This window comes from Zonotrichia albicollis, chromosome 10 (assembly GCF_047830755.1).
Source record: "Zonotrichia albicollis isolate bZonAlb1 chromosome 10, bZonAlb1.hap1, whole genome shotgun sequence".
Classification (NCBI taxonomy): domain Eukaryota; kingdom Metazoa; phylum Chordata; class Aves; order Passeriformes; family Passerellidae; genus Zonotrichia; species Zonotrichia albicollis.
In genome coordinates, this window is record NC_133828.1 from 13,293,043 (window position 1) to 13,317,349 (window position 24,307).

The following is a 24,307-nucleotide window of genomic DNA, read 5'->3' on the forward strand; positions in this document are numbered from 1 at the left end:
GGCAAATGGCATGAAAACAATCAGTCCCAGTGTGTTGGATGCTGAAATGAACAGAGACTGTGCAGCACTGAACAGTCTTAAATTACAGAACATATATTTTCAAAAGAGAAGAAGCTGCTTTCAAAATCACCCCACTTTTACTTCTGGGAGTATTTCTACTGGAATTCTCCCATATATATCCATTTAGAGAAACATGGGGCTTATGGATAGAGCAAACAACAAACATGTTAATTGTATCATGTGCTTATAGACAACAATGCCTCACTTTGGCTACCCACAAAATCCTGCTGCGTCTAAGGCAGCAAAACTGTATGAAATTCAGCTCACGTTAGGAATTTCAGACTTATTTGCTAAGCAACCAAGCACCAACATTATACTGCTGGCGTGAAATCTCATGGCCAGATTATCCCAGGGCACCTCATTATGCTGCTATGAGAGCACCTCTCTCAGGAGAGCTGCAAAGAAAATACATGAAACATCAGAACTTAAAACTCTTTCAAAGAAAAGAGAGTTAATAACATAAGAGAAGCCAGATGACTGAGATAAGCAGCTGTCAGGACTTTTTTAAGAGAAGCCTCCTTTGACTTCCATGTGCTATTTCATTCTGTGGGTTCAGTAGGAATTAACTTGCTCCCAGGCTCACTGACAGGCATGAAAATATCTGTACACTGACCTCCACTCTAGAAGCTGTCACTCCAGCCTTGGGAAGGACCGAGGGAATGGTGGTGCCTTTCCCTCTCTTAACCAGGGAAATAAATGAATCAAATAGGAACTAGGAAAAACACACACATGTATTTACTGTCAAAGATGAACTCGATATATACCAAGCAAAGAAGGAAAAACCAGGCCATTTGTGAATTCAGGCAATCAGCTCTGCTCTGCTGCCTTTAGCAGGCAGATTTACACCATTTCAGAGAGGAAATCATTATTTGAAATTTATATAACAACTTTGACATATCTGACAAAGCTGCATTCAAGAAAGTGAGGTCATAATCAGGAAGAAAACACACATCAATCATGTCTGTGTGCTCTGCTTCTCTGTGGCTGCCAGTGCAAGGAGTGAACGTGCACCAAAAGCTAAAACACAAAGGAGCACACACTGAACTGGCTCAGGGAACCAAAAGCCAAAACACAGAGGAGCACACACTGAACTAGTTCAAGGAACCATCTGGAATGGTGCCTACTGGAGAGCAGAGTTTTGAGAAGGGATAGCTAAACATGAATTGTGCAAAATCAGTGTTGTCCTTCCAGAGGAGGTCCCAGAAAAGGGCTCTCCATCAGGCAGGGCAGGCAGCAGGACCCTCAGTGGGATCAGGCAGCTACAGGCAGTGGGACAGGCTTCCAATCCACCCCACACCTGCCAGGTTTCTGCCACACAGCTCTGATGCTGGCTGACTGCTGGGATTTACCTGGGAAAGAGTATGGATGGTCCTGCAAACCTGTCAGGACAGGCTCTATCTCATCAAACCATCCCAGCAGTGGGAGAGCACAGACTTGGAGAAGACACACAGCTGAGTTTTGGAGTTCTCCGATATACACTAGTCAATCAGATTGCTATAAAAGTTCCTGATATCAAGAGATTTACAAGCAGATTTAATCAACATCATCAAATTAAGATTAACATAAGCATTTCTAGGTATTCTTCCATCTTTGTCTCTCAGGAAATGCTAAATAGTTTATTTATGTTCAGACATGCTTCCTCTGCCTTCCACATCCCCTGATGCTGCTTAGTCATATTCTGTGACTATGCAACCAGTTGTTACAAAATTTGTGTGAAGTCACAGATGGGGGATTAAAATTTCATTTCACTTAGGAGAACCAGAGTGAGGAAGTATGAATCCATTTACATAACTCTACAGTAATTATAAAATTTGAAAGTGGAACTAAAGTATATTAGAAAGTTAATGATTTTATTACAAAGCATCTGGCTAGTATTTTTTTACATTTAAGATAAAATCCTATTCCTTTTGCAGCCTCTTTTGCAAGAGATTTCAGCCTGATCCTGCAAAGGCTTAAGCACTTTAGTAACTTCCAACACAGATAATCCCAGCAGGACTCAATACATACACATGATATGAATGGAATCACTGATCCAAAGCACTAAGAAGTCAATAGAGCTCTTGCTGCTGATTGTAATTAGCTCCAGATCAAGCTAAGCAGACACAAGCCTATGCATGACTGGGATCCTGACACTTCCAGACCCAAGATTTAGGGCCATCACCAACTGGCATAGCAGCTGATAAACACCTGCACTCACAATGCCATCAGAAAGCAAGCCCAGATTATCCCCCATACATTACCTCTGTGTCCCTGGGCCCAGGATTTGCATCTGGATAGAACTGCACTGTGAAAATCGATCTGCTCTCATGCATAATTCCCTGCAGGAATAAAAGGGACTCTCTTAGTGACACCTCCTGACAAGCAAGTGAGCAGAAAGCCACACCTTATCCCTGCAAGCACTGAAGGCCAAAGGACTGGTGTGTTTTTAGGGGCTGACAAATTGACATTTCATTCCCAGCCTCCTGCTCTGCTGTTTACCCTGCAGGGCCTGTGCAAGGCCCAGCTGGCCATGGACTGGGGGCACAGTGGAGACAGAGCTTTCACTGCAACACCAAACTCTGATAAGCTGTAAGCATCTGACAGAGCAGCTACACAGGGCAGAGAAGAAAAACGTACCTGGCAAGAAAAGATCACTTGGGACAATGAATGGTTTAACCATGCCAAGCTGATTTGTTCTATCATATAAAAAATTCTGGTCACACTCCTAATTTCCATAATTCATTTTAAATGCTGACACAGGGTTGGGCAGAGTGATGAAGGGGACCACTGTTGTGGACAAACAACAGCTATGAAGGACCTAAACTGAGTAGGAGACGGTGTTTGTAGTTTCAGTTGGAGCCAGGAAAAAATGGTTTCTCATTTGTGTGGCCTGATAGCACCAAGAAGCAAAATCCACTGCGAGAGCACCCCATAGGTGTCACTGCTCAAGGTCCCCAATTCCAGACAGGAGTAGGGAAGTTCCTCAAGAGGAAATTCAGGGAAAAGCAGCCCTGATACCACCTGTTTCCCTTAGGAATGGACAAAGGAGCCCAAACAGTCTCACATAGAGCCACAGTGCCATCCAGAGCTTCAGGCTGGGATGCCAGGATAGGACAGGGACGAGAGATGAGCTACTGACCACAACATTATGCCATGAATTTCTGCTCTCAGAGTAAAGAATCCCATCTGTCTGTCACATTTTACCTGAATGCTTGTGTTCCTTGCAGTTACATACAAACGTTTGTAAAAATTTTTTAAATGTAAAAGCATAAAAAATGTATTTAAGAACTTTTTAGAATCTTCACTCCATGCCTTGTCAGTATTTGGAAACCTGTGCTGGCCCTGTCTAGCTATGATAGGTCAGGTCAGACCCAAAAAATGCTTTTGTTTTCAAGCTGAGAAATGAGACTCCACATGACAGAGTATCCCAGCCCTGACCCTGTTTTTGCATGCTAAATCAACACAGTCCTTGTCCCTCCCCATCTATGAAGGTTTAGGAGACTGTTGCTGCTTTGAGGCTCACAGAAATGTCTTTTTTTGTTCACATGAATGAACATCATTCTACTAGATCCATAAGATTCCTGTCCAACCTTATCGCCTTTGTCTCCAAATTCCAGCTAAAGCAAATATGAAAGGCTTGGGAATGAATGGTTTAGTTTGCCAACACAGTGAAAATAAACTCATTTCAAAAATTGAGCTGAACAGCTGTAAAATTTTTTTTCATCAATGTTTTGTTTGGTAAGATTTGTCTATGTTTAGATACCTTTCTGTGTTTAGATACCCTTCTGTAAGGACAAAGAAAACAGCAAATGACAAAAACTTATTCAACAACCATCAGATGGGTAGCTCAGAACAGCACTGTTCAATCTGCCAGACTTGATAGTGACCATTCATACAAAACAAGAAAGAAGCATATTTCCATGAGGGAAACTGCTTTTGAAAATACCTTCTCATTGATTTCCTGATAACTAACAAGATTTTACAAACTTGCACAACACTGGGCATCATGGAAAAGATTTGATGTGGGCAATTAGAAGCCTGAGATCTCAGAGGGATGTCACTTGACATAGGACTTGTATCTTAGATCATGTAAGCTATTCTCTGGGGGCAGCTCCTCTTCCTCATGACTTTAGTAATTGGAATTATATTTTCAATAATAGACCAAATCAGATGGCAATGATATCCCTTTTCTGTGCTGGGAAGCACAGAAACAACACAACAAACTGGTGACAGAGGTTTGCACTGCTGTGGCACAAACCCTAAGAGAATGGTTGTCACTGTCATACTTTCTGGAAAAATCCCTTTGCCAGGATTTCTTCTCCTGGGAAGCTGAGAAGCTTCAGAGAAAAGGAAAACAATATTATCTCATTTGCTTCTCCTGCGTTTTGCTGCTTTAGAATGTGGTTGGAGATTGTGATCCAATTCAACAATTCAACATGTGAATTGTTTTTACTTTATGACCAGTCACAGTCAGGCTGTGTCAGGACTCTGGTTTTTCATTAGTATCTTGATAAGCCTTCTGTAAGGATCCTTTCTCTATTCTTTAATATAGTTTTAGTATAGCATTCTTTAATGTAATATTATATCATAAAATAATAAATTAGCCTTCTAAGAACATGGAGTCAGATTTATCTTTCTCCACCACAACAGGGGATCCCAAAAATACCACAAATGGTAGCTAAGTGAGCAACACCAGCAGTAGGGAAATCATGGAAATTAATAAGGCTTCTCTTGAGGGAAATTATAAAGTCACTGCTGCAATCCAGTGCAGTGGGGTAGGTACAATGGGGTACTCATCTTACTCTGGCTGTAAAGCAGGGCTCCAAGTAAAGCAGATGGTCAAATCAACAAATTTAGCCGTGATAATGCAAGAGCAGGCTCACACAGGTGAAATAGGGACTTCTCTGTGCAGAGCTCACCTCGTTGGTTTGATCATTGGCATTCACAAAGAGAGGCTTCCAGCCAGGAGGGAGGGAGGAGCCATCGATGGCATAGCCATGGTTCTGAGCAGTGATCACAGCCTGGCCACTCACTGCATTCAGGACAGGCTGGTTCTGGCCTCTGCAAGAAAAAGGGATCAGAGGACACAAGTGCCAAATGTGCACAAGTGCCACAATTAGGAGGAGCTGGTAACTGTGGGACTATACATAACAGTTCAATAGTAGCAGTAAAATATTGGCAGCCAACCTCAAAATTATAAATCCTAGGAGAAGCATCGATATTCTTCAACTTGATAGGGATAGATTACAACAAATACTTTCAAAAACACTCTAAAAAAGCATAACATCACATGGCAGCTGTCCTGGATTGAAAGACAATGTGTGTATTCTATTTGCCATCTGTCAGAGGTGGGGCAGTTCTCTGCTGTTCATTGGGCAGTTTTCTTTATCTCTTCCACAACCGATTCTCCCTCCAGGAGATCTCTTCTGTCCATGGCCAGTGAGTGTCCCTGCATGGCTGAGAAAATTCCATCATCCCACTGGGAGAGGCTCTGCCCAGGGGAGGAGCCAAGCATTCCTACCTGGATACAATCTGAGGTTTGGAACAGCACAGCAGCCTTTGCCCTCTGCATTCCCAGAGGAGCAGCTTTGTGCTCCCCTGCATTCCCAGAGGGAGCCCAGGCCCATCTCCAGCAGCCCTGGAGCTGCAGAGGAAAACTCCCCCCTTGTGCAGGGTCCCTGCTCCAGCAGAACCACAGCTGGCACTGCAGGAGGGCTGAGCCACCATGGCATGGGACTGTGCCACCACCCTGACACACAGGGGGGCAGCTCCTGCTCTGACTCTGGCAGTGGCTTTTTTTGTTGTTTGTGCTATTACATTTGTATTTTTGTTTTTCCTAGTAAAGAGCTGTTATTCCTACTCCCATATCTTTGCCTGAGAGCCTTTTATTTTCAAAACTATAGTAATTTGGAGGAAGGGGGTTTACATTTTCCATTTCAGGGGAAGCTCCTGCCTTCCTCAGCAGACACCTGTTTGTTCAAACAAAGAGAGCAGTTTAAATGAAAGGCAAGGAGAATGGCTGGAAGGAAGTGGCAATGTTACTGAGATGCCAGCTGCTCCTAAGGCAGCTCAGCAGCAGAGCACTGCTGTTCCATAGCCCTTTCCAGTGCTGAGCTGCCTCACCTGTTGGCCATCTGCATCTTGTAGGAAGTGGCTCCAGCTGCTATTCCAGTGATTAGATGCCCCATGCTAATTCCAAACAGGGGCTCTGGGCGATTGCTCTCCAGGACCTAAAACGGAAAGGTTTTCAACAGATACTGGAGTATCTCTGTCCAGCAATTCCAGCATAAACCATGACAATTTCCTCACAGACTTGCGAAAAAGCTCAATGCAGCAGCCTATGAAGGAAAGTTTTTTCCTTTCCTCTGGTTCAGAGAAAAGCCTCAGAGCACAGCTTGGTGTCAGACTACTCACAGGGAATAAGCATAACACAGACATTTAGTGCATGACATTATTCAAAGTGGGAGCTTCAAAACCAGTGTTGTCCTTCCTACAGGACATGAAAGAGCACAGGGTACTTCAAGGCACTGGTATGGTAATTGTGGTCACCATGTTTGCCATGTACTGTTCACCAAGGTCTGTAAAGCCTTGTAGTAACTAATGAGCTGGAGACAAATCCCACCAGACCAAGATGAGGAATATTCCAGGCAGCTGAAATGTCTGAATAACATTTGTCCCATAACAGGTTAGTACAGCCAACTGCTACTTCAAGCAATTGAAAAAGGCAAATTAAAAAGTATAATCAGTCTATAGGTATTGCACTGTACCTTTCTGACATTCTGAATCACTTCATGGGCCTTCATGGGATCCCCTGGACCTCCAGAAATTATGAGTCCATCATAATCCATGCCAGTGAAATCATGGTCCCATGGAACCAAGTGCACTTCTGCACCTCGCTAAAAACAAACAAACCCAGGGAAAAAAAAAAAAAAGTAAGGAAGTCAGAAATTAAGGGAAACAAATTTTTGTAAGGAGGCTTTTCTTAAGCTCTCGTGTCCCAGAGCCTGAGTTTGTATTTCAGTCATCAGTTATCTCCTTTTCCCACGATCAGCTTCTCTCCATAACCTGACCATATTACTGCCACAAAACTGACAGACTTGGCCCCTTGGAGCCACCTCAGTGTTTGTCAAGTGACTCTGAACTTCACTGATGAGATCAAAACTTACTGATGGAAAGCTAAATAAGTGTGTATGTACACATGTAACATATGTTCACTTTTACACAGTGCATTCATCCTAACTGCTGAATTAGGGCTTCATAGCCTTGCTCTATGACATGCCAGAAGTAGTCCTACACATCAAAACTGAGACAAACATCCACACTAATTAAAAAATTGAATCAGGGAAATCCTGTGCATCTAGACAACATGAGGATATTGTCTTCTGTCCTCCTGTGTGGCAAAAAAAGCAAGACCTGCTATATCACTCTGCTAAAAACAGGAAAAGTTTTTCACAGAATTCTAGAATCAAAGAATAACTTGAGATGCATGAGCCCATCAGGTGCAATCCTTGCACAAAGCAGGGGTAATTTCCACTTTAAGTTAGGTTGCTGAGGCCCTGGGGAGGCTGTGTTTTTAATATCTTTAATGATGAGCATTCCACAGGAACTTTGGGCCTATTTCAACCATTCACCACCCTCACTGCATTTCCCCCCACTCATTTATTTATTTTTAACAATGTTGGGCTGACCTTCCTTCATTGTTTTTTAGAGAAGTTGTGCCTCATTTTTTGAAAACTCATCTTTTGGGGTTCTTCCCATGGTGAGAGGCTGCTGTACAGGTCCTCTTCCTTATTCCCTCAATACACTATACCAAGTGCAGAAAACAGCTCCCAGTGCATAAAAATCGTCCTAAAAATTGTGCCTCACTTCAGGAGGGCAAGAAGTTTTAAAATGCATTGTCCAGGTGGATGGAAGGCTCATGAGTACAGGTGAGGCTCTTGCCAAAGCAAAACAAGTGACAAGGGACATCAGGCACTGACCCACCTTTACCAGCAGACGGATAACGTTGTGCTTCAACCCACAGTCAACAGCCACAACTTTAATTGGATTCCCTCTGCCATAAATCTTGACTTCCTATAAAAAGACAGACCATGTTGTAAATGACAGATGTCCCCAAAACACAGAGAAGATAAGCAGCAGAATAACTTTTCACCCATGTGAAAAGAAACTGGTACTTAGTTTTGTGGAAATCTCCAGGAATACTGCAGGCATTAGTGCTTCCTTCATCTTTCTGTGAAAATAGAAGTTATACTGCTGTTTTATATACTGTTGATTGCAGTGATACCTAGGTTTTTAAAGTTTTTTTGTTGTTTTGGTGTGCACTTTTAGCTTTATATAAAGTGTTTCTAGGATTTTTTCACAGGGTGGTGAAGACAAAACAATCCTATTCTAGCTGGAGACTCAAGGAAAAGCTCTTCAAACCTCAGGTCCAAAGCATAAAAAAGGTAAAAAGAGGAGGGCAAGCAAGCAAGGAGGATGAAACTTCATCATTTGAAGCCATTAACTGGAAAGTTAACTCTTGTATGCAAATGGACTAAAACTCATAAAAATGTGAGATCTCATGACCAAGCCCTCTTTTGCTTCCATCTTGGAGTCAACTGGGCAGAGTGTGCCAGGGTGTGGCCTTTGAAGGCACTTCAATAAATACCCACTTTATTTATGGACCTGCCAGTTTTATCTCACAACTTCTCTTCCAGGTGCTGTTCCTTAACCCATTCCACAAAACAAACTGTCACCAGTCCCAAATCTGGACCATCATGCTTTGTACACCCAGTTATCTACTGGTCACAGCCAGAATGGGAGAAAGTGAAATCAAACCAATCTATGTTATATGGCCTTGGTACTGTGCCATTGTCAGACAGCTCTAGCACTAATGTAAAGTTATTTATGGACAGCTTCTTTCTGAAGCCTGCTGAATTATTTTGCTTGCTACATGACTACAGGCAGCAGTTATTGATGTTATTCATCAATAAGCACATAAGGCTGCCTTCTTCCTCCTAAAAACAAACTCTGTGTTTACCTTCAGTTACACTCAGCTTCTGAAAGCTGATATTGACAAATTTCTTCTGCCCAAAGTGGCTTTTCTCTTGGGCATCATGGAAAAAACAAGTCTTGTTTTTTTTTTTCTCTTTTACACCAAGTAATTCCCTTTTAATCAGCTTCTCTGGCATCTGTATCTCACATCTGGACCTCCTTATGAAAAGACACTAAAATCCATGTCCAATATGGCTGGTGCAGGGTGACAAACTGAATTTTTAAAAGGAGAAATATGGCCAGCCAGAAGGAAAGATATCCCCTCAGCAGATAATTCAAGATGAAGTTTGTTAACAGAATAACGCAACTCCTCCCCATGTGTTACACTAACTCAGTTCTTGTTTGAATTTTTATCTTTGCAGAGGTTGAAATACAAAGGTTTCTAGTGATGCCTTAGGATTCAGCTTTTATATTTTTCAGATCCTGTACTGCTTTAGAGTATAACTCCAAAACTCCATAGCCTGTCAGCTGCTGTTCTCCTGTTTTATTCACACAAAATAATTCCTCTCTAGGCCTGTTACTCAAGGACACCTTACTGCTTCACACCCTGAAAAGGATAAAGAAAAGGGAGTTGCACAGAAGCAGATTCAGGTTCCAACAGTCCATAGTGGAACTGAATCACTCCACAGGGATTTTATGGGTCCTCTACATGCTGTCCTTCAGCTTCTGGGTGGTGGATTTCAAAAATCCCAAGAACGTTAAAGTGTTCAGTTCTCACAGAAACTACTTTAGTGTCCTGTGTCAGAGACACCTAAGAAAAACTCACTGTCCTTTTCAAAAGGGGCTTTTCAAGATCCCTGAATTTCTCACAGTATCCATACTTTAAAAAAATAACATATTATGAAGACGAGATCTCCTTCAAAAGTTCTCCTTAGTTGTTCTCATGGCGAGGGAGTTGTGGGGCAACACTACTTCAAGTACTTCAATTAACCTTACTTTCAAAACTCTTTTTGCTCAAATTAATTAGCTATGATTTGTTACAACACTTCCTTCAGCAGCAAGACTGATTTCAGATGCTGCTGTCTCCACAACCCACTTGTTACACTGTCCTGCAGAGACCTGACCTGTCCCCTGCATCTGGCCAAGAAACTAGACTGGGAGCTGGATCAGAGCACTGTTAAAACCCATTCCTTCTAAAGCCAGAGGATTTCCCTCACCTGTTCACAGCACAGCCCATAAAAAACTGTCCCAGTCTGTAAGGATTATGTGAGAGAGCTGCAAACCAGTGGTTAGGGAGAATAAAAGAGCCTGCTGGTAACTAGTGCTGAGAACAAAAGCAGTCCACGGACCTGCATGTGTGATGTGATATTTTAGTTTGGACTGGTTGCCTATCTCTCATCTGCTCTGCAACCCTGAAGATCACATGCACCAAAAAACATCTCCAACAAGAGTGCTTGCAGAACACTGGCAGTTTTCCACACTCCTTGCCCTGGGTAGGCAATGTTAGCAAGCACAGTCTGTATCACTAACATTTAATCAAAGTGGCAGAGGGTGGGTAGGATATAATAAGAAAATCAATCACTCCTAGTGTACAATAGATAAGCAGATTCCAGATCATACTGTATGCTGATTTACATGAAAATCACCATTTGGCAACAGATGGATTATCATGTCCAGTAATTGCCAACATTAAACAGCTTACCTCATTTACAGCTTTATATGTGAAGTTGTTTTTTAAGCCTATAAAATGAAGTTATAAACATAACAAGATGCCAAAGTGCTGTTAATCTTATTGTATTTCCCTTTAATAAGCTATTTTCAGCATCTTTACAGTAATTCTGTCTTAGTAATTGCAGAGTTTAACATCAGCAATCTTACCTGTTTCTGAGATTTACTGACACGAAATGGCTCCACCTGCACCTTGAAATCCTAGATCACAACCTCAGTAATCACAACCTCAGTAAGCAATTGCCATCCTTCTGTGTAGCACCCTGACTCAAAACACAGTGGAGGTGCTGGCATGAGTTGGGTGAGATTTGCAAGGCAGCCTTTGTATTGCAGTGGCATCCCAGGATGCCAGTTACTACTGTAAATCCAAGATTTGGAGATGGAGAGTGCTTCAAACTCCCCCTTGCTTGCTGACCATCCTGTTCAGGACTGCTTTTCACCCACACCATGAACACACTGGCTTGTGTCCAGAACAGTACACAAGCAACTATTTGCAGAGCTCTTCCAGACCCTCACTGATCTTGAAGGAAGTGCAAACACCATAACAAGCATGCAATTTGCAAGAGGGACTCAGTGCTCACTTCTTAATGGGATTAAGCATCCAGGGCACTCCTTATCCCCCAATTAAATCCCCAAAAGGGCCACAATTTAAGACATTGGGACTTGCATTGGTACAAGAACAGTTACTATTTTTTAGTATGAGCCTGGTTTCCTACATCCATGTCACAGTTGAGACAGCCACAACACACAGACTATCACCCTACAATTTCAGAAAGTTCCAACCCACAGAGTAATACCTTACCTCTTCAGAAGGCTGCAAGCATGTGCCCTTCTTGTCCTTCAGCCCAGCCTTTTATCCCCTGCTGTTGCTGCCCTGCCCCTGTGTGCCCTCTGTTCCCTTTGGTGGTTGGTCAGTGCCCCTGGGCACTCCATGGCTCGTTCCCTTCAACAGCATTCACCTGCCCTGCACAGCTGTGCCCACTGGGGATGAGGCTGGGCCAGCCCCACTCCCAACCACCACAAACTGTGTACCTGCACATCCCCATGATTTCTAACATTCTACTCAGCTTGTAGTTGAACATTGCTAGCATGCCCAGCTACCAAATTAAAAACTTCACTTCAGTCTGTTCAGATCTATGAAGAGCAGCTAATTCCAGTACTATTAGAAGGAGGAGATTCCTAATGGGGTCCAGTTTTGACATCTAGAAATCTCTTCTGGAATCACCCCAACAAAATCACACCTCAACACAGATTATCAAATGATATTGTGACATTTCCTAATTTTTTTTTAAGGAAAGCAACCATTCTTTTTATCAATTCTTTTTATGTTTCAAAACATCCAGCATATACCAGGTCTAACTGTATCCCCAGTATTTCTGTCTTTATAACACAGAGTCTTCTGATCAGATTCAGATCACATTCAGCTCAACACAAACCATTTTTTGTCTCCACCCCAACAAAATTACACCTCAACACTGCACCTAAGGAGCCATGGGGATATTGAGAAAACAGTCCATCAAAGATCTAGAAAGGTGCATGGTTTAAAAAACATTCCAAATTGTTTGTTTAGAAATACTGGTTGATCCCCAGAGCAAATGAGGAGCAGTTACTACCTGGAGTGTACAGCCCTAATACTATGGAAAAACTTCTCACCTTTGTTGAAACTTCTGCAATTAAGTTTTGCTTATTTGGGTCTACAAATTCCACGGGTTGACCTTCAAACTCAATCTTCCCAAGTACTGTACCCTGTGGAAATACACCAGAAAAAACAAAGCATAAGCAAAGGAGAAGCTGTGAACACTGGGATGAGGTGTTGACAGGCCCAGCAACCAGAACAGCTGTTTAAACATGGGGTTTTGGCAGTTTATAACCATTTTTAGCATTTTTCAGAGGTTTATGAGCCTTCCTTGGTATAAAAAAAACTGTTTAAACCCCTTCCTTGAGGGGAGAGACGTTATCAGCAGTAATATTTGTTAATAGGCAGTCTGGCAAGCTGTGTTGTGACATGAAATTGAGTTGTCTTCCAAGAAGATCAGAATTCAGATCCCCACATAACTGTCACATAGATCTGGGAGTAACCCATAAAGCAGTTTGAAGATTTTTTGGTTTGGGAAACCCACTGTGAGGTTTTCAGCTGCCTCCTGTGCACAGCTACAAGGCAGCAGAACTGGTGTAAGGCAAAGCTATGTAGGAGGCAGGTCAGCCCAGCTGTTTTCTGAATAAACTGTTAAAAGTAAAAATCACCTCTAGCAAACCCTGCTCTGTGTTGCTGTCCTGGCAGAAGCTAGGACACTTGTTCTTCTCATTGGAAAAAGAATCCCTGCTTTGGCTTTGCCTCACTCCTGAGGTAAGTGGGATTAATCTAGGGTTAGTAAATGGGATTAATCTAGGGTTAACCCCTTTTCAAGCATGGGAACAGGGTGTGCAGTACAGAACTTTTCAAGGATGGACAGGGGAAGTAAAATAGAAGAATCAATATTTTGTGGTAAATTTCTCACATCCCAATTTCATGACCAAACATGTTAAACCCAGCTTGCTCTGTGGATATGACACCACATTCACACCGGGATTGCTCCTTGGATTTAGTGATTCTCCTTTGAGATACTGCCCTGGCTTGCCATACCTGAAGTATCCTTGCCTTTCTCTAGGGCAAGCAACAGCCAATATCTTGCACTGCCATGCACACAAATAAGGGCAAGTTTTGAGGACAGTTTTGCCCCTAACAGTGGCTGACATCCTATGTCTTCTTTCTTACACCAAAAGCTGTTCCAAGCTGCTTTACATGAAAAAAAGAAAATCATCATCATCTTCAACAAGTCCTGTTCTTGGAAACAAGGCTCCAGAGTGGTGCTTGAGAGCCATGGTTCTCAGTGCCACCATGCAGTGAGTTCCATAAATGCTGGTGACAAAGCTCCTTGTTCTCAGCCAAATGGTGCCTTGCATTTACTTTCAGTCCAGTTTCACAAGTCATTGCTTATTTCTGCATGTACCACAAGGAGGCCCTGTTCTCACCCCCAGTTTTTATAGAGACAGGGAGTGAAATACTAAGTACGTTTTTTTTCAACCTGGGAGAACTGGGTTAAGAGGTGACATTATGCATTTTTTTTAAGAGCCATATATCAATACCACCCAAAGTCATGGTATAATGACTCACTACCATACACTGCTAAGTTACAGGACAAACACTGAAAGTATTAACTTTGGATAAAAGGAATGGTTGTCTATTATGTCTTAAGAAAGCAGAAAATATATTGCCATTTTCTATTGTACTAAATTGCACTTGTATGCTATCTGTAAGAGCAGGACAATGCCACATCTTCCTAATAGAATTCATTTCTACAAATATTCCTTTATTCAAGCTGGACCATTCCTGTCTTGTGCTGTGGAATGAAAGGGGGCATAGGGTTGGGCTGCAGACTGAAAACTGATCATCTAAAGAAAAGAGCAGCTTCAAATAATCCATTAGAAAAGAAAGCCCTCTGAGGCAAATTTACATTCAGACTGGCTTTGATCACCATTTCAGCCAGTGTGAAGTGTACCTTCACATTAACCTTCACTCCATAACACAATCCTACCCATGACCTTCAATTGTCAGCTCTTGGAAAACAGAGAAAAGTAATGACTATTGAAAATAATAGGAGGCTTCAGCCAAAGGAAACCAGGTTAGGAATACATCTTGGATGACTGTAGGCATTCCTCTGTCTCAGAGGGGCAGGAGAATTTCCACTGACCAAAGGTGCCACTGTCTGTGAACAAATATCCACAGTATCTCACAGACTTGTTGCTCTCTCTGACTGTTTCTGAGTTAAGATGTGTTTGATACCTGTTGAGTCTGACACTACCTGAGGCCTCTCATTCACATCACCTCTTGCAGGAAAGGAAACCCAGAGCACAGCCAGGGAGAGGGGGCTGCTTGGAATCAGAGCATTGCCCAGGAGCACTGAAGCCTTTGGAAGAGCACATGGATTTGATCTGAGCTCAAGGCAGCCCAGCAGCACCATTGCTACTCCAGGTTTGGAAAGGGCCCAGCAAGGTTAATGCAACTGGACCAAGGGAAGCAGATCATACCTTGTCACGAATTAACTTGGACAACATCCTGGTATCAATCCCATACAGTGCTGGCACCTAAAGAAAACCCAAGGACACGTTAGAGAACAAGCAGCTAAAAAAATTGAAAGACAGCAGCCAGATCACCTTTATGAGAACATGTCACAGAATCATAGAACAGTTTGGTATGGCAGATTTTAAAGCTCATCTCATTCCAAGCCCTGCCATGGACAGGGACACCTTCCACTAGAGCAGGCTGCTCACAGCCCCATCCAGCCTGGCCTTGTGTTAGGAGCTCAGACTCCCAGCAACAATCATACCAAGGCTGCCTCACTGCAGCTCTTCACTTCTTCTCCCATTTCCACTCACAAATAGCTGAGATGTTAAAATCTAGTTTGTTTTAAAAAGCACAAAATAAAGAGCTCATCCTTCCATCCAGGTCAGCTCTCATTGTTACATCTAGATTGCTCACCTTTTCTTCTTGCAACCACTCTCCCAGGCTCCTAGTAGCCTGCCAGTGGCTGTACTCATTGCTGTAATCCTGCACCAGTAAACCTGAAACCTGTAGAGAGAAGAAAATAATTTTGCACTGTAGGATCAGTGTACTTTATCCTGTACCTTCGACTTGCACTATCCAATTCACCAGAAACCATGCCATGGACAGACTTCAGGCTAGCTCATGTCTGTACCTGGGCATTTTGACCAGGAAATCCATAGAAGAATGTGGCTTGGTAACCAAAGCTGCAAATTGCACTGATCTAACAAAACACTTCTTGTCAAAAGAAAGAAAATGGAAATTTAAGACAAGACAAAATGTTTTGTTTTGATTCCTTTTTTAATAAGAAAACTTTTCACTTTTAAGTAATCTTTTGTTTCAAAAGTCAGCTCAATTTTTCAATTGAGTTGCTGTATAAAACAGTTATTCCACCTCAGAACAGATATTTCCAGAAGGCACATGGCTTAGTAAAGAAATCAAGATGGAGTATTTTTTGCCACCACTCCTCCACAGGACAATATGCAGAAGAAGAAAAAGAAAGGTTGAGTACCACTGATTCTATGGCGGAGACAAAACTCTTACACACTAAGGCTGCTGGGCACAACCCTTTGATCAGCACTGCTCCTCCCACCATTACCTTGATCCCATCAGATTCCAGAAATTTCCTGAGGCCCATTTCATCCAAAGCAGCCGTGTCAGGCACTCCACCATTCCCAGCTATGGGGTTAGCCAGGGTAAGAATCTGCCCTTTGTAGCTGGGATCTGTCAAGGCTTCAGTGTATCTAGGTGAAGAAATAGCAGAAGAAAAGTACATTGGTCTGGAGTCAAAAGGAAAACAAAAGAACCAGTGAAAACAAGACAGGTCTGAATTCCCATATGACAAAAACACAGAAATGGTGTTCATATGAAGGTATTCTCAGAATAAAAGCAAACACATCTGTGAATATGCCCTGACTTTGCCATTTGTGGTTAAATGTTTGACATGGAGAACAAGGAAAGGATTTGCTTCTCATGTTTCATTTAAGAAAAGCACATTAACAAACTCAGAGTCCTTTGATTTAACATGAAAAACAAGTCCAGGGAGGGCAAGAAGATCTCAGGCCTGCAGATTATCACTGATAACAGCTTGGCCTGGCATCTCCCTGGGCAGTGCTTTGCACTACATGAGCTGTAAAGAGCCTTCCCCTCTCAGTGGCAGCAGAAGGCTCCAACTGAAAAGCCAGCAGACAACAGAGCTGTTTGCCCAGGCTTTGCCCCTTACACACTCTAGAGCTTGTCTTGGGATGCTCAGGGCTGTAACTGCTGTTTTTGTGGGGGAGGACATAGACAAATCCTTGGGATTCCTCATCACTGTTCTGGGTCCTTCTGTGCCACCAACCCTGCCATGGTCCCACTTCTGAAGTTTCTCCCTGGCAACCTCTATGTTCCCACTCACCATCCATTTCACCTGACCAGACTCCTAAGTGCTTGGAAGCTGGGATGTGTATCCCTGCAGAAGGCAAGTGGAAGACAAAACTTTGGGATTCAGCATTGCGCCCCTGGTCACACAGCCCTAGAGCATGTCTTGTCATTAGTCCTGGCAGCTTGTTAAGCACCTGCCTGAATGCCCTTCTCAGCAAGGACAGATCTAAAAGCACTCCGGAACATTCTTCTGCAGCAGAGGAGCAAACCTAGGACTCCACAAAGCATCATCTCTGCACCTAGTAGATCCCACTTTCAACCACATATAGGGGGACAGGGTAAATGTAGTCCACACACTCCTATTCTTCAGCTCCAAATTAACAAACAGTCCCTCACTTTTTCCCTTATTCTGTAGTATACTCTTGCAAATCTTTCTTAAACAATTGTCTTTCAACCCAAAACCACCTGCAATTTAGCAATAGATAGTTATCCCCACAAATATTGAGCCAAATGCATAAAGACACTTCAGGATGAATCTGCCCTGTACAAAATATAATAAATTATTGTCATTATTGTTTAAACAATACCTAATTGGCAACTCCAGTCATCTACCAGATATCAGCAAGTCACAAGAGACATTTTTATGGAACCCCAGACTTACTGCCAGAAGATTAATTGTCAAACACTGGGAAAATCTTCACAAAAGCAGGACTGGCTGCTGGCAGATACAGACAACACAGCACACCAGCCAGCTCTGAGAAATGACAGGTTGAGTAAACAACGGCCAGGAAATATTTTCAGGTAAGCCTCTCCTGATGTCCAAATCTATATTTGCAGCTGCAGATAAGCAACCACACAAAGTGCAGTGTGATCTCAAAACTGCAGCAGGTACCAGGCACAGGGCACAGGCATGCTGGGCATTGTTGTCTCCTTCTGAGCTTATTGGTTATGCCTCAAAAAAACCTACTTGTTACTGACAAAGCTAATGTCATTGGCCTTTGACGTCATTTGTGATCAGCAAACAAGGACAGAGCCATGGCTCTGGGTGGGGTGTGCAGGCAGAGCTCAGACAATGCCCTTCAAGCAGGAACAATGCTGTGTGGAGCACAGAGGGGCAGATGGAAACACCAGCTCCAAACATGCTGCGAGGTCTAACCCTTGCTGTGCCTGCCCAGAGGGCTGCCTGATTTCAGTAAACTCCTGTAAACCCATTCTCTCACTAAAACATCATGGGAAACACACATTTATTAGAGATAAACACCTTTATGGAGCCATTTCAAACATGGGACATTTTATGGGTTGTAACTCTTCTTTTTTAATGGGAAAACTCCTCTTTTTGTTCATATGCCAAACACACTTTTTTAAGCAAATGCTTCTGAAAAGTTCATCCTCTTGCTTTTCTATCAAAAATTTAACATTTCACCCCTAAGAGAGTGCTCTTGGCCTTCTAGCCCAGAGTAATATGTCAACATTTCAGCAAGTTTCAACTACTTCAGGCCTGAGAGCTGTATGCACATAAAGTGCTTTGCCTCCCATTTCTATTCCATGAATCAGAACATGGGGGTCCAGATGAGGAGACACAGTTCAGAGCAGCCTATTAATCACCCCAGACAGAGCCCATGTTGACCCCACTCAGCACCCAGAAACACCCACTTCACAGAAAGCAGGTCTGAGGCTCATCAGCACCCCTGCTGTCACCTCTTGCTGCCTATCATGACAAACTGCTGTGTGCCCCAGCAGCCTGGCACCTCCTTCACCCTGGCATAGCCTCTTCCTGTGTCAGGGAGAAGGGACAGCTGGTTCCTCTGAATACCCAGATCTTGATCTCTGTGATCAGGAGCAGGAGGTACAGCTACAGGGTTCCTTTCAATGGACAGCAATCCCTGGACTGGTAGTGGAATCTGCCACCTTTATGTTCTGCAACAATGCTGCAAACTCTTGTCTTCCATCTCTCTGAATCAATCAAAGTCATGTTCTGTACAGGGGGTTCTGAAAATACTTCCTTACATTTTCAGAGTTTTCTCTGTGCCCATATGCTGCCCAGCACAGAAGAGATCTCTGTCACAGCATCCTCTCCAAATGATTAGGCAATGAACAAACACAACTTCTATTGCCACAGTAACATGTGGAGAGGAAATTAATCCTTCAGGTCCTACTTGACTTTTGTGATGTGCCAAGATTTATGGTCCATAATCTATCAATGAGAAGAGAACTCTGGTGCCCTCCATCATTCTGATCTATATTAAACAGTGCCTTGTTGGCAGGTATATTAACACAGCCAGTAATTAGTGCTGTCAAAATGCTTAAATAATTGTCTCCTAACGCAAAACTCTGCAAACTGATTCCCCTCTGCAGCAATTTAACATTCTCACCAAAGGTATCATTTTAAAACTCAACCTGTGAATACTGAGATCTCCAAAGGACAGCATAATTTGGGGAACACAGAGCAGATGAGCAAAGACAGCTATGAATGACTGCAGAAGAAGCTCAAGCATTAACAACTTCAGAGAGGTCTTAAATCCCCAAGGACATGTCCCTGTCCTTACCAAAAGCCCCATTCCTCTGCTCAAGCAGTCCAACAAAAGCACTGGCAGCATCTGGCTGCCAATCTAATTTTCTACCACTGAAGAGGACACAAAATCATGCTAAGTTAGGCAAGAATCTGATCCTGCCCTTTAGCTGGAAAGGCACAGAATGCAAAAGCATCCTTACCTGTGGTATGAGCCAACAAATTACATAAAAGATGGGTGATAAAGGTGACCAACCTGGGGCTTAAAAATTTTGCACTCAGAACCCAAGTTCCATTACCAAGAAGCCTGCAGATGCTTCAAACCTCTATAGCTGATCTGGGCACTGGATGGAGAACAGCTTCCCTGCTCTGACTCAGCAATTCAGTAGGAAGTGATCAGAACCCTATGAATCTCATTATCATCATTAGGTCAGCCTTTAAGGTGCTTATCACCACAAATGCTTTGGCACAAGGGGTCTGCCTGAGACATCTTCATTCATTCTGTCTCTCTGTACCTCTGGACTACAATGTAGCAGAAGACTATATAGAAAATATATATAGAAAAATAAATAGAATAATATAATAAATATAGAACAATACCTGCTTGGATCAGGACCCTACAAGCTTAGAAAAGCAGCTTTCACACTTCAACAAGCTTCCAGAGAAGTATTAATGCTTATGTGTCATTTGTTGTTGCCTTACCCAGAGAGCCCCGTGTTGAACACCACCTCCCCTGCTGTGGAGCACGGATAGCCAAAGGAATAGCCCTTCATCTTCATCCCATCTTCCAGCACCAAGTTTGCTGTCTGCACCTAGAGAAAGGCACATTAAGAGATTCAAACACAGGAGGAAAGGTTTGATGTTTGTACAGGTAGCACCTAGGATACCTGCCTTTCATGCCTAGCACTGTAAGTATTCCTGCCCTTCTCCCACTCCCAGTTGCCAAGGCATTACCTCTTTTACCAGTCTGATGCCTTTTTTCTTTCTCTTAGGAAACATTGTTATCCTAATGAGCTAGCAAACCTCACTGCAAGCAGAGCATGTGCTGCTATTACTGTGGGATCACACTTCCGCATGCCTTAGTTCATTTTTTCCACATTTGACATCTTGCAATTGACCAACATCATAACCCTGCAGGGAAAGGATCACTTGCCTCCACAATGTTTGCTCAAGGCCTGCTGCTGATTCTGCTCATCCAGCTCTGACCTTTGATAGGTGCTTAACTTCTGGTGCAACCCATACAGCAATGCCACTAAAAATAGGTGTGTGTGTTTAGTTGAATTGGTGTCAGACAGCAAAATTCAAAATAACAGTGTATTCTGCTGTAGGACACTGGAGCAAAGGAACTCATGGATCAGATGGACACTCATGGTCTCAGTTACCTCAGGGATAGACAAATTGTCCCAGAAGCAGCAGCTATGAAACAAGCAGCCTAGAGGAAACCATTCCCCTTCCAGAGAGGGCTCAGCAGAACTGAGTCCCACACGAACTGAGGGATCCCTTACAGGCTTCATCACTATTCTACAGCCAGGCAAGCAGGACAGAGCGAGTTTTACAGAAATCCTTAAGAGATTCATTGTCACATCTGGGTCTTTGCACATATCAGAGTAAATGTACCCCACTCTTAGCCCCACTTGGAAGCTAAACCTTTCTTACCCTGTCCAGGCACTAGATGGGAAACCACCAGAAAACTAACTTCTGACAAATAAATAATCACTACATGCACAGCTGAAATGACAGACTGAGTTAGGAGATTCCCTCAGCAGGATCACTGGTGACATGCAGAGCAAGAGAAAGAGCAAGCAAAGCTGTAAATAAATTTTTGCAGTGAATTCCTGGCCTAAAAGAACTTGGACTATGACTTCCAGGACCCTGATAAACCTCCACCTCTGGAAGGTAAGCACAGCTGTCTCCTAGGCACAGGCAGAGTGATCACCAGTGCAAAAATCCCAGTGGTTTGTGCCACAGGAAACGTGCCAAGCATGTCTACAGGAAGCAGCTCTCACCATGATTTAGCTTTATATTGGTTTCTTTTACAGAACTATTCCTCTTACTGGGACTTTGAAAAGAAAAATCAAGATCAATTTCCTGCACAAAGGAGCTGGAGAGCTACTTTCCATTAGCTGTAAATCAGATGAACAATCACAGCAAGGAGAAATTTCATTCTCAGTATTGAACATTTTGTAGCCGTCATGCCAAACATTCATTTAGAGCCCCTCTGCAGTTACAAATACCACACAGATCAATTACTAATGTACTGCAAAATACACTAAAAATCAAACTGAGATGCCAAGTAATTGAATTCTGTGCATCTTTTAGCCTTGCCATTCTTTCCTCATTAATGTCAAACATCCAGTCATTCTCCAAAGACTTCGCCATAACTTTTGGAACCTTCCCACACCATTGGACAGTTTAGTCAGCAACACCAAAATCTCCTCCCTCCCCAGTTATAAACAGAATTTTTGTGGCTAAATCCCCTAGGTTTAGACCAAATTAAAATGAGGTTGTGGGCTTCCCACCACTGGGAACACCTTGGGGCAGTTGCCTAAATTGTGGTCCTGGCCACCAACCCTGGCAGAATCCTTCAGGAAACAAAGCCCACAACGGTGGAATGACAAGAAAATTTAAGATTCATCCAAATGCTGAAGGCCAAACCCCAGAGCAATCACTGTGAGCTGCAGAGCCTCATCCTCACTAAAGTACTTGGCAGGGATCTGCATGGCCTTCCTCCCACCACTGCCCACCTCCCTTCTAAACCAGACAGCACAGAAATCATTTCTGTTGAACAGAAGCCCTTATTATACTAGTAGAGCCCCTACACAGTGTTCAGGTAATGGAGAAAAATGTCCCTGAGCAACCATAACCTGCCTGCAAGTTCAGCTATAGCAGGGGATAGATGTTCAAGTGTTTCCCTCCCTTCCTTGATTTATTGTTCTTAATTAAGTGGTTGGTTCATTGAGCGTTCTCAAAGCAATTATTCTTGCTTACATTTCCAATGGAGGTGTTACCATATCCCTAAGCTGCCAGCCTACCTTATTTTTTCAGTTATGCTTTTAAGGTGAAATGTGATTTACAGGCTACAGAGAAAGCCTGTTGGCTCAATCAGGGGTCAGCTGGGAGAAATACTTCCTTTCAAAAAAAGAACAAGCAAGAAATAAACAACCCCCCCAGAGCTTCCATCAGGTCCTTTTGTCTTTACCCTTCTCAAAAGCATCCCCACATAGCCTCAGATAAATCTCTGTTGTAATGTCAACTAAATTGTTTCTACCACACCCACCCAATATAAGATATCCCACTTGCAATCTGATTTCTTCTTCCTACACATCAGTGGCTTCACCTCCAGCAGAGGGCCCTGTGCTCTAGAGAGGCTGCAGAACTCTTCAAGAGCTTTGAGGATGAAGATGGCTAACAGGAAGGGTCATGCTGATGTCACATTGACACATTTTGTGTACTTTGTCAAAGCAGCTTGAAGAGTCAGGTCCCACTTCACATATCAAGTAAAGAAAGCACTTCAAATAAAAATCAAAACCCCGTAAGAAAGCAGATAAAATCAGTTCCAGTTAGTTCCCTGCTGTAGCAGCCTTTCCCATCTAAAAAGTGGATGATAAAGACCTGCAGAATCTCAAAAGATCTACAGTACAATTCCACACGGCACAAGTGTGTGCCACATTTCTTGGCTCACATCTGGCTGGCTACAGAACAGCTGGCACATCAGAAGCAGAGAAGAATCCAAAAGCTCCAAGATTCCTTCCACAATAAAAAGCTGGTGCCAGGACTGAGCTACATTTCACTCTCCCAAGACCAAATAACCAGCAACAAAGGAGTAATTTTCTCTTTGATAGAAAAATCAAACTGATTCTTACTGTTCTTGTGAGTACTGTGCCACCACAGGCTGCAAATCTATCTGGGCATGGCTAACATTCAAGACTTTCTTTGCCAACCCTGTGTATAACTATCTGTATCTATCTGATTTTGCTCTGGCACATTTGTTTCTGGCTAACATTGAGAGAAGACAGGGAAAGAAAAAAGAATGAGTCAAGATGAGTGTCTTGGGATACACTTAGGATATTTTTTGGGGAGAAGCACTGCATTAATTCCTTTATGATCCAAGACAAAGCAACACAGGTACCATGGTAGAAAAGCCACAGCTGCTACAACTTCAACTGTCCTTAAGGCTGTTCACATCAATGCCACAAATATTTGTCCATCACAAAACTCAAAGGAGAAGGGTGAACCAAGCCAGATGAGGTACCTAGCACAAGTCACTGAAGACCCATGGAAATGAGCACCACTTTTCTCCCCCACAGTAACAGTTCACTAAATTCCCCCCATCTATATGGGAATGGGCCCCATTTTACATCCCCTTCATCTGCAAAATCAGGACTGGAGTACCTTGTGACTCATCTTTAGCTTCCTCACCCACCTCTCTACCCTCCTTGCAGTCACTGTCCCATTTCTTTCCACCTGCCTTAAATACATTTGAAGAGTCTTTTCACAATAATCTGAATTAGTTTCCAAAGCCTGCACGCCAAAAATTTTCCTCATTTCTGACTACATTTTAGCTCATTCCTGGTGGTTTTTATAGCTGTCCCAAACCTCTCCTTACAGAGCCAGCTGTACTGTTACAAGCCACCTATTTATTGCTCACACTACATTTACATGCCCATTTAACTACATTGGCCTCAGAAGAGCATTAAACAATAAGAACTTCAGCCAGCAGTCTCTCTGCCTCTTCCTGAATTTTAAACAAGCTTGATTAACCTGAAACCAGTGATGCTAAACATCCCTACTGAGAGCCCTGAGGGGTCTCTGGTCTGCTCTCTGCCCCTCTTTCACTCATGGATGCCCATCTCTTCTTTGGAATGGAAGGATGGGATATAATAGGGAAATATGGACCTATTAATCCCCACATCTAACACGACTCACCTACCATGGTGTTTCCCCACACAGGGTGAGTTTAAACTGGACAGAACACAGACTTGGGAGAAGCATTTTTCTAAAACTACCCCCCCTCCATCATGCTAATACTTAAAACTTATACACAGGTTAGATGTTTTCATTTTATTTTGTTATGTTTCCTAAAACAGCCCAGTGAGAAAAAGTAATTAAAGGCA

At 42.9% G+C, this 24,307-nt stretch overlaps 1 protein-coding gene across 1 annotated transcript in view; it reads right to left on the minus strand.

Moving 5' to 3' along the window:
• CPS1 (carbamoyl-phosphate synthase 1) overlaps window positions 1-20,001 on the minus strand; it is an 84,699-nt gene extending 64,698 nt beyond the window's left edge. The window contains exons 1-11 of the mRNA XM_005486885.3: window positions 19,896-20,001; window positions 15,921-16,065; window positions 15,260-15,349; window positions 14,809-14,865; window positions 12,394-12,486; window positions 8,023-8,112; window positions 6,807-6,935; window positions 6,163-6,269; window positions 4,959-5,100; window positions 2,301-2,378; window positions 674-772 (exon numbers count right to left, since the gene is read on the minus strand). Coding sequence (XP_005486942.2) covers window positions 674-772; window positions 2,301-2,378; window positions 4,959-5,100; window positions 6,163-6,269; window positions 6,807-6,935; window positions 8,023-8,112; window positions 12,394-12,486; window positions 14,809-14,865; window positions 15,260-15,349; window positions 15,921-16,065; window positions 19,896-19,972 — 1,107 coding nt within the window. The 5' untranslated portion in view covers window positions 19,973-20,001. The remainder of the gene's footprint in view (window positions 1-673; window positions 773-2,300; window positions 2,379-4,958; window positions 5,101-6,162; window positions 6,270-6,806; window positions 6,936-8,022; window positions 8,113-12,393; window positions 12,487-14,808; window positions 14,866-15,259; window positions 15,350-15,920; window positions 16,066-19,895) is intronic.
• Between the last annotated feature and the right edge of the window lie 4,306 nt (window positions 20,002-24,307).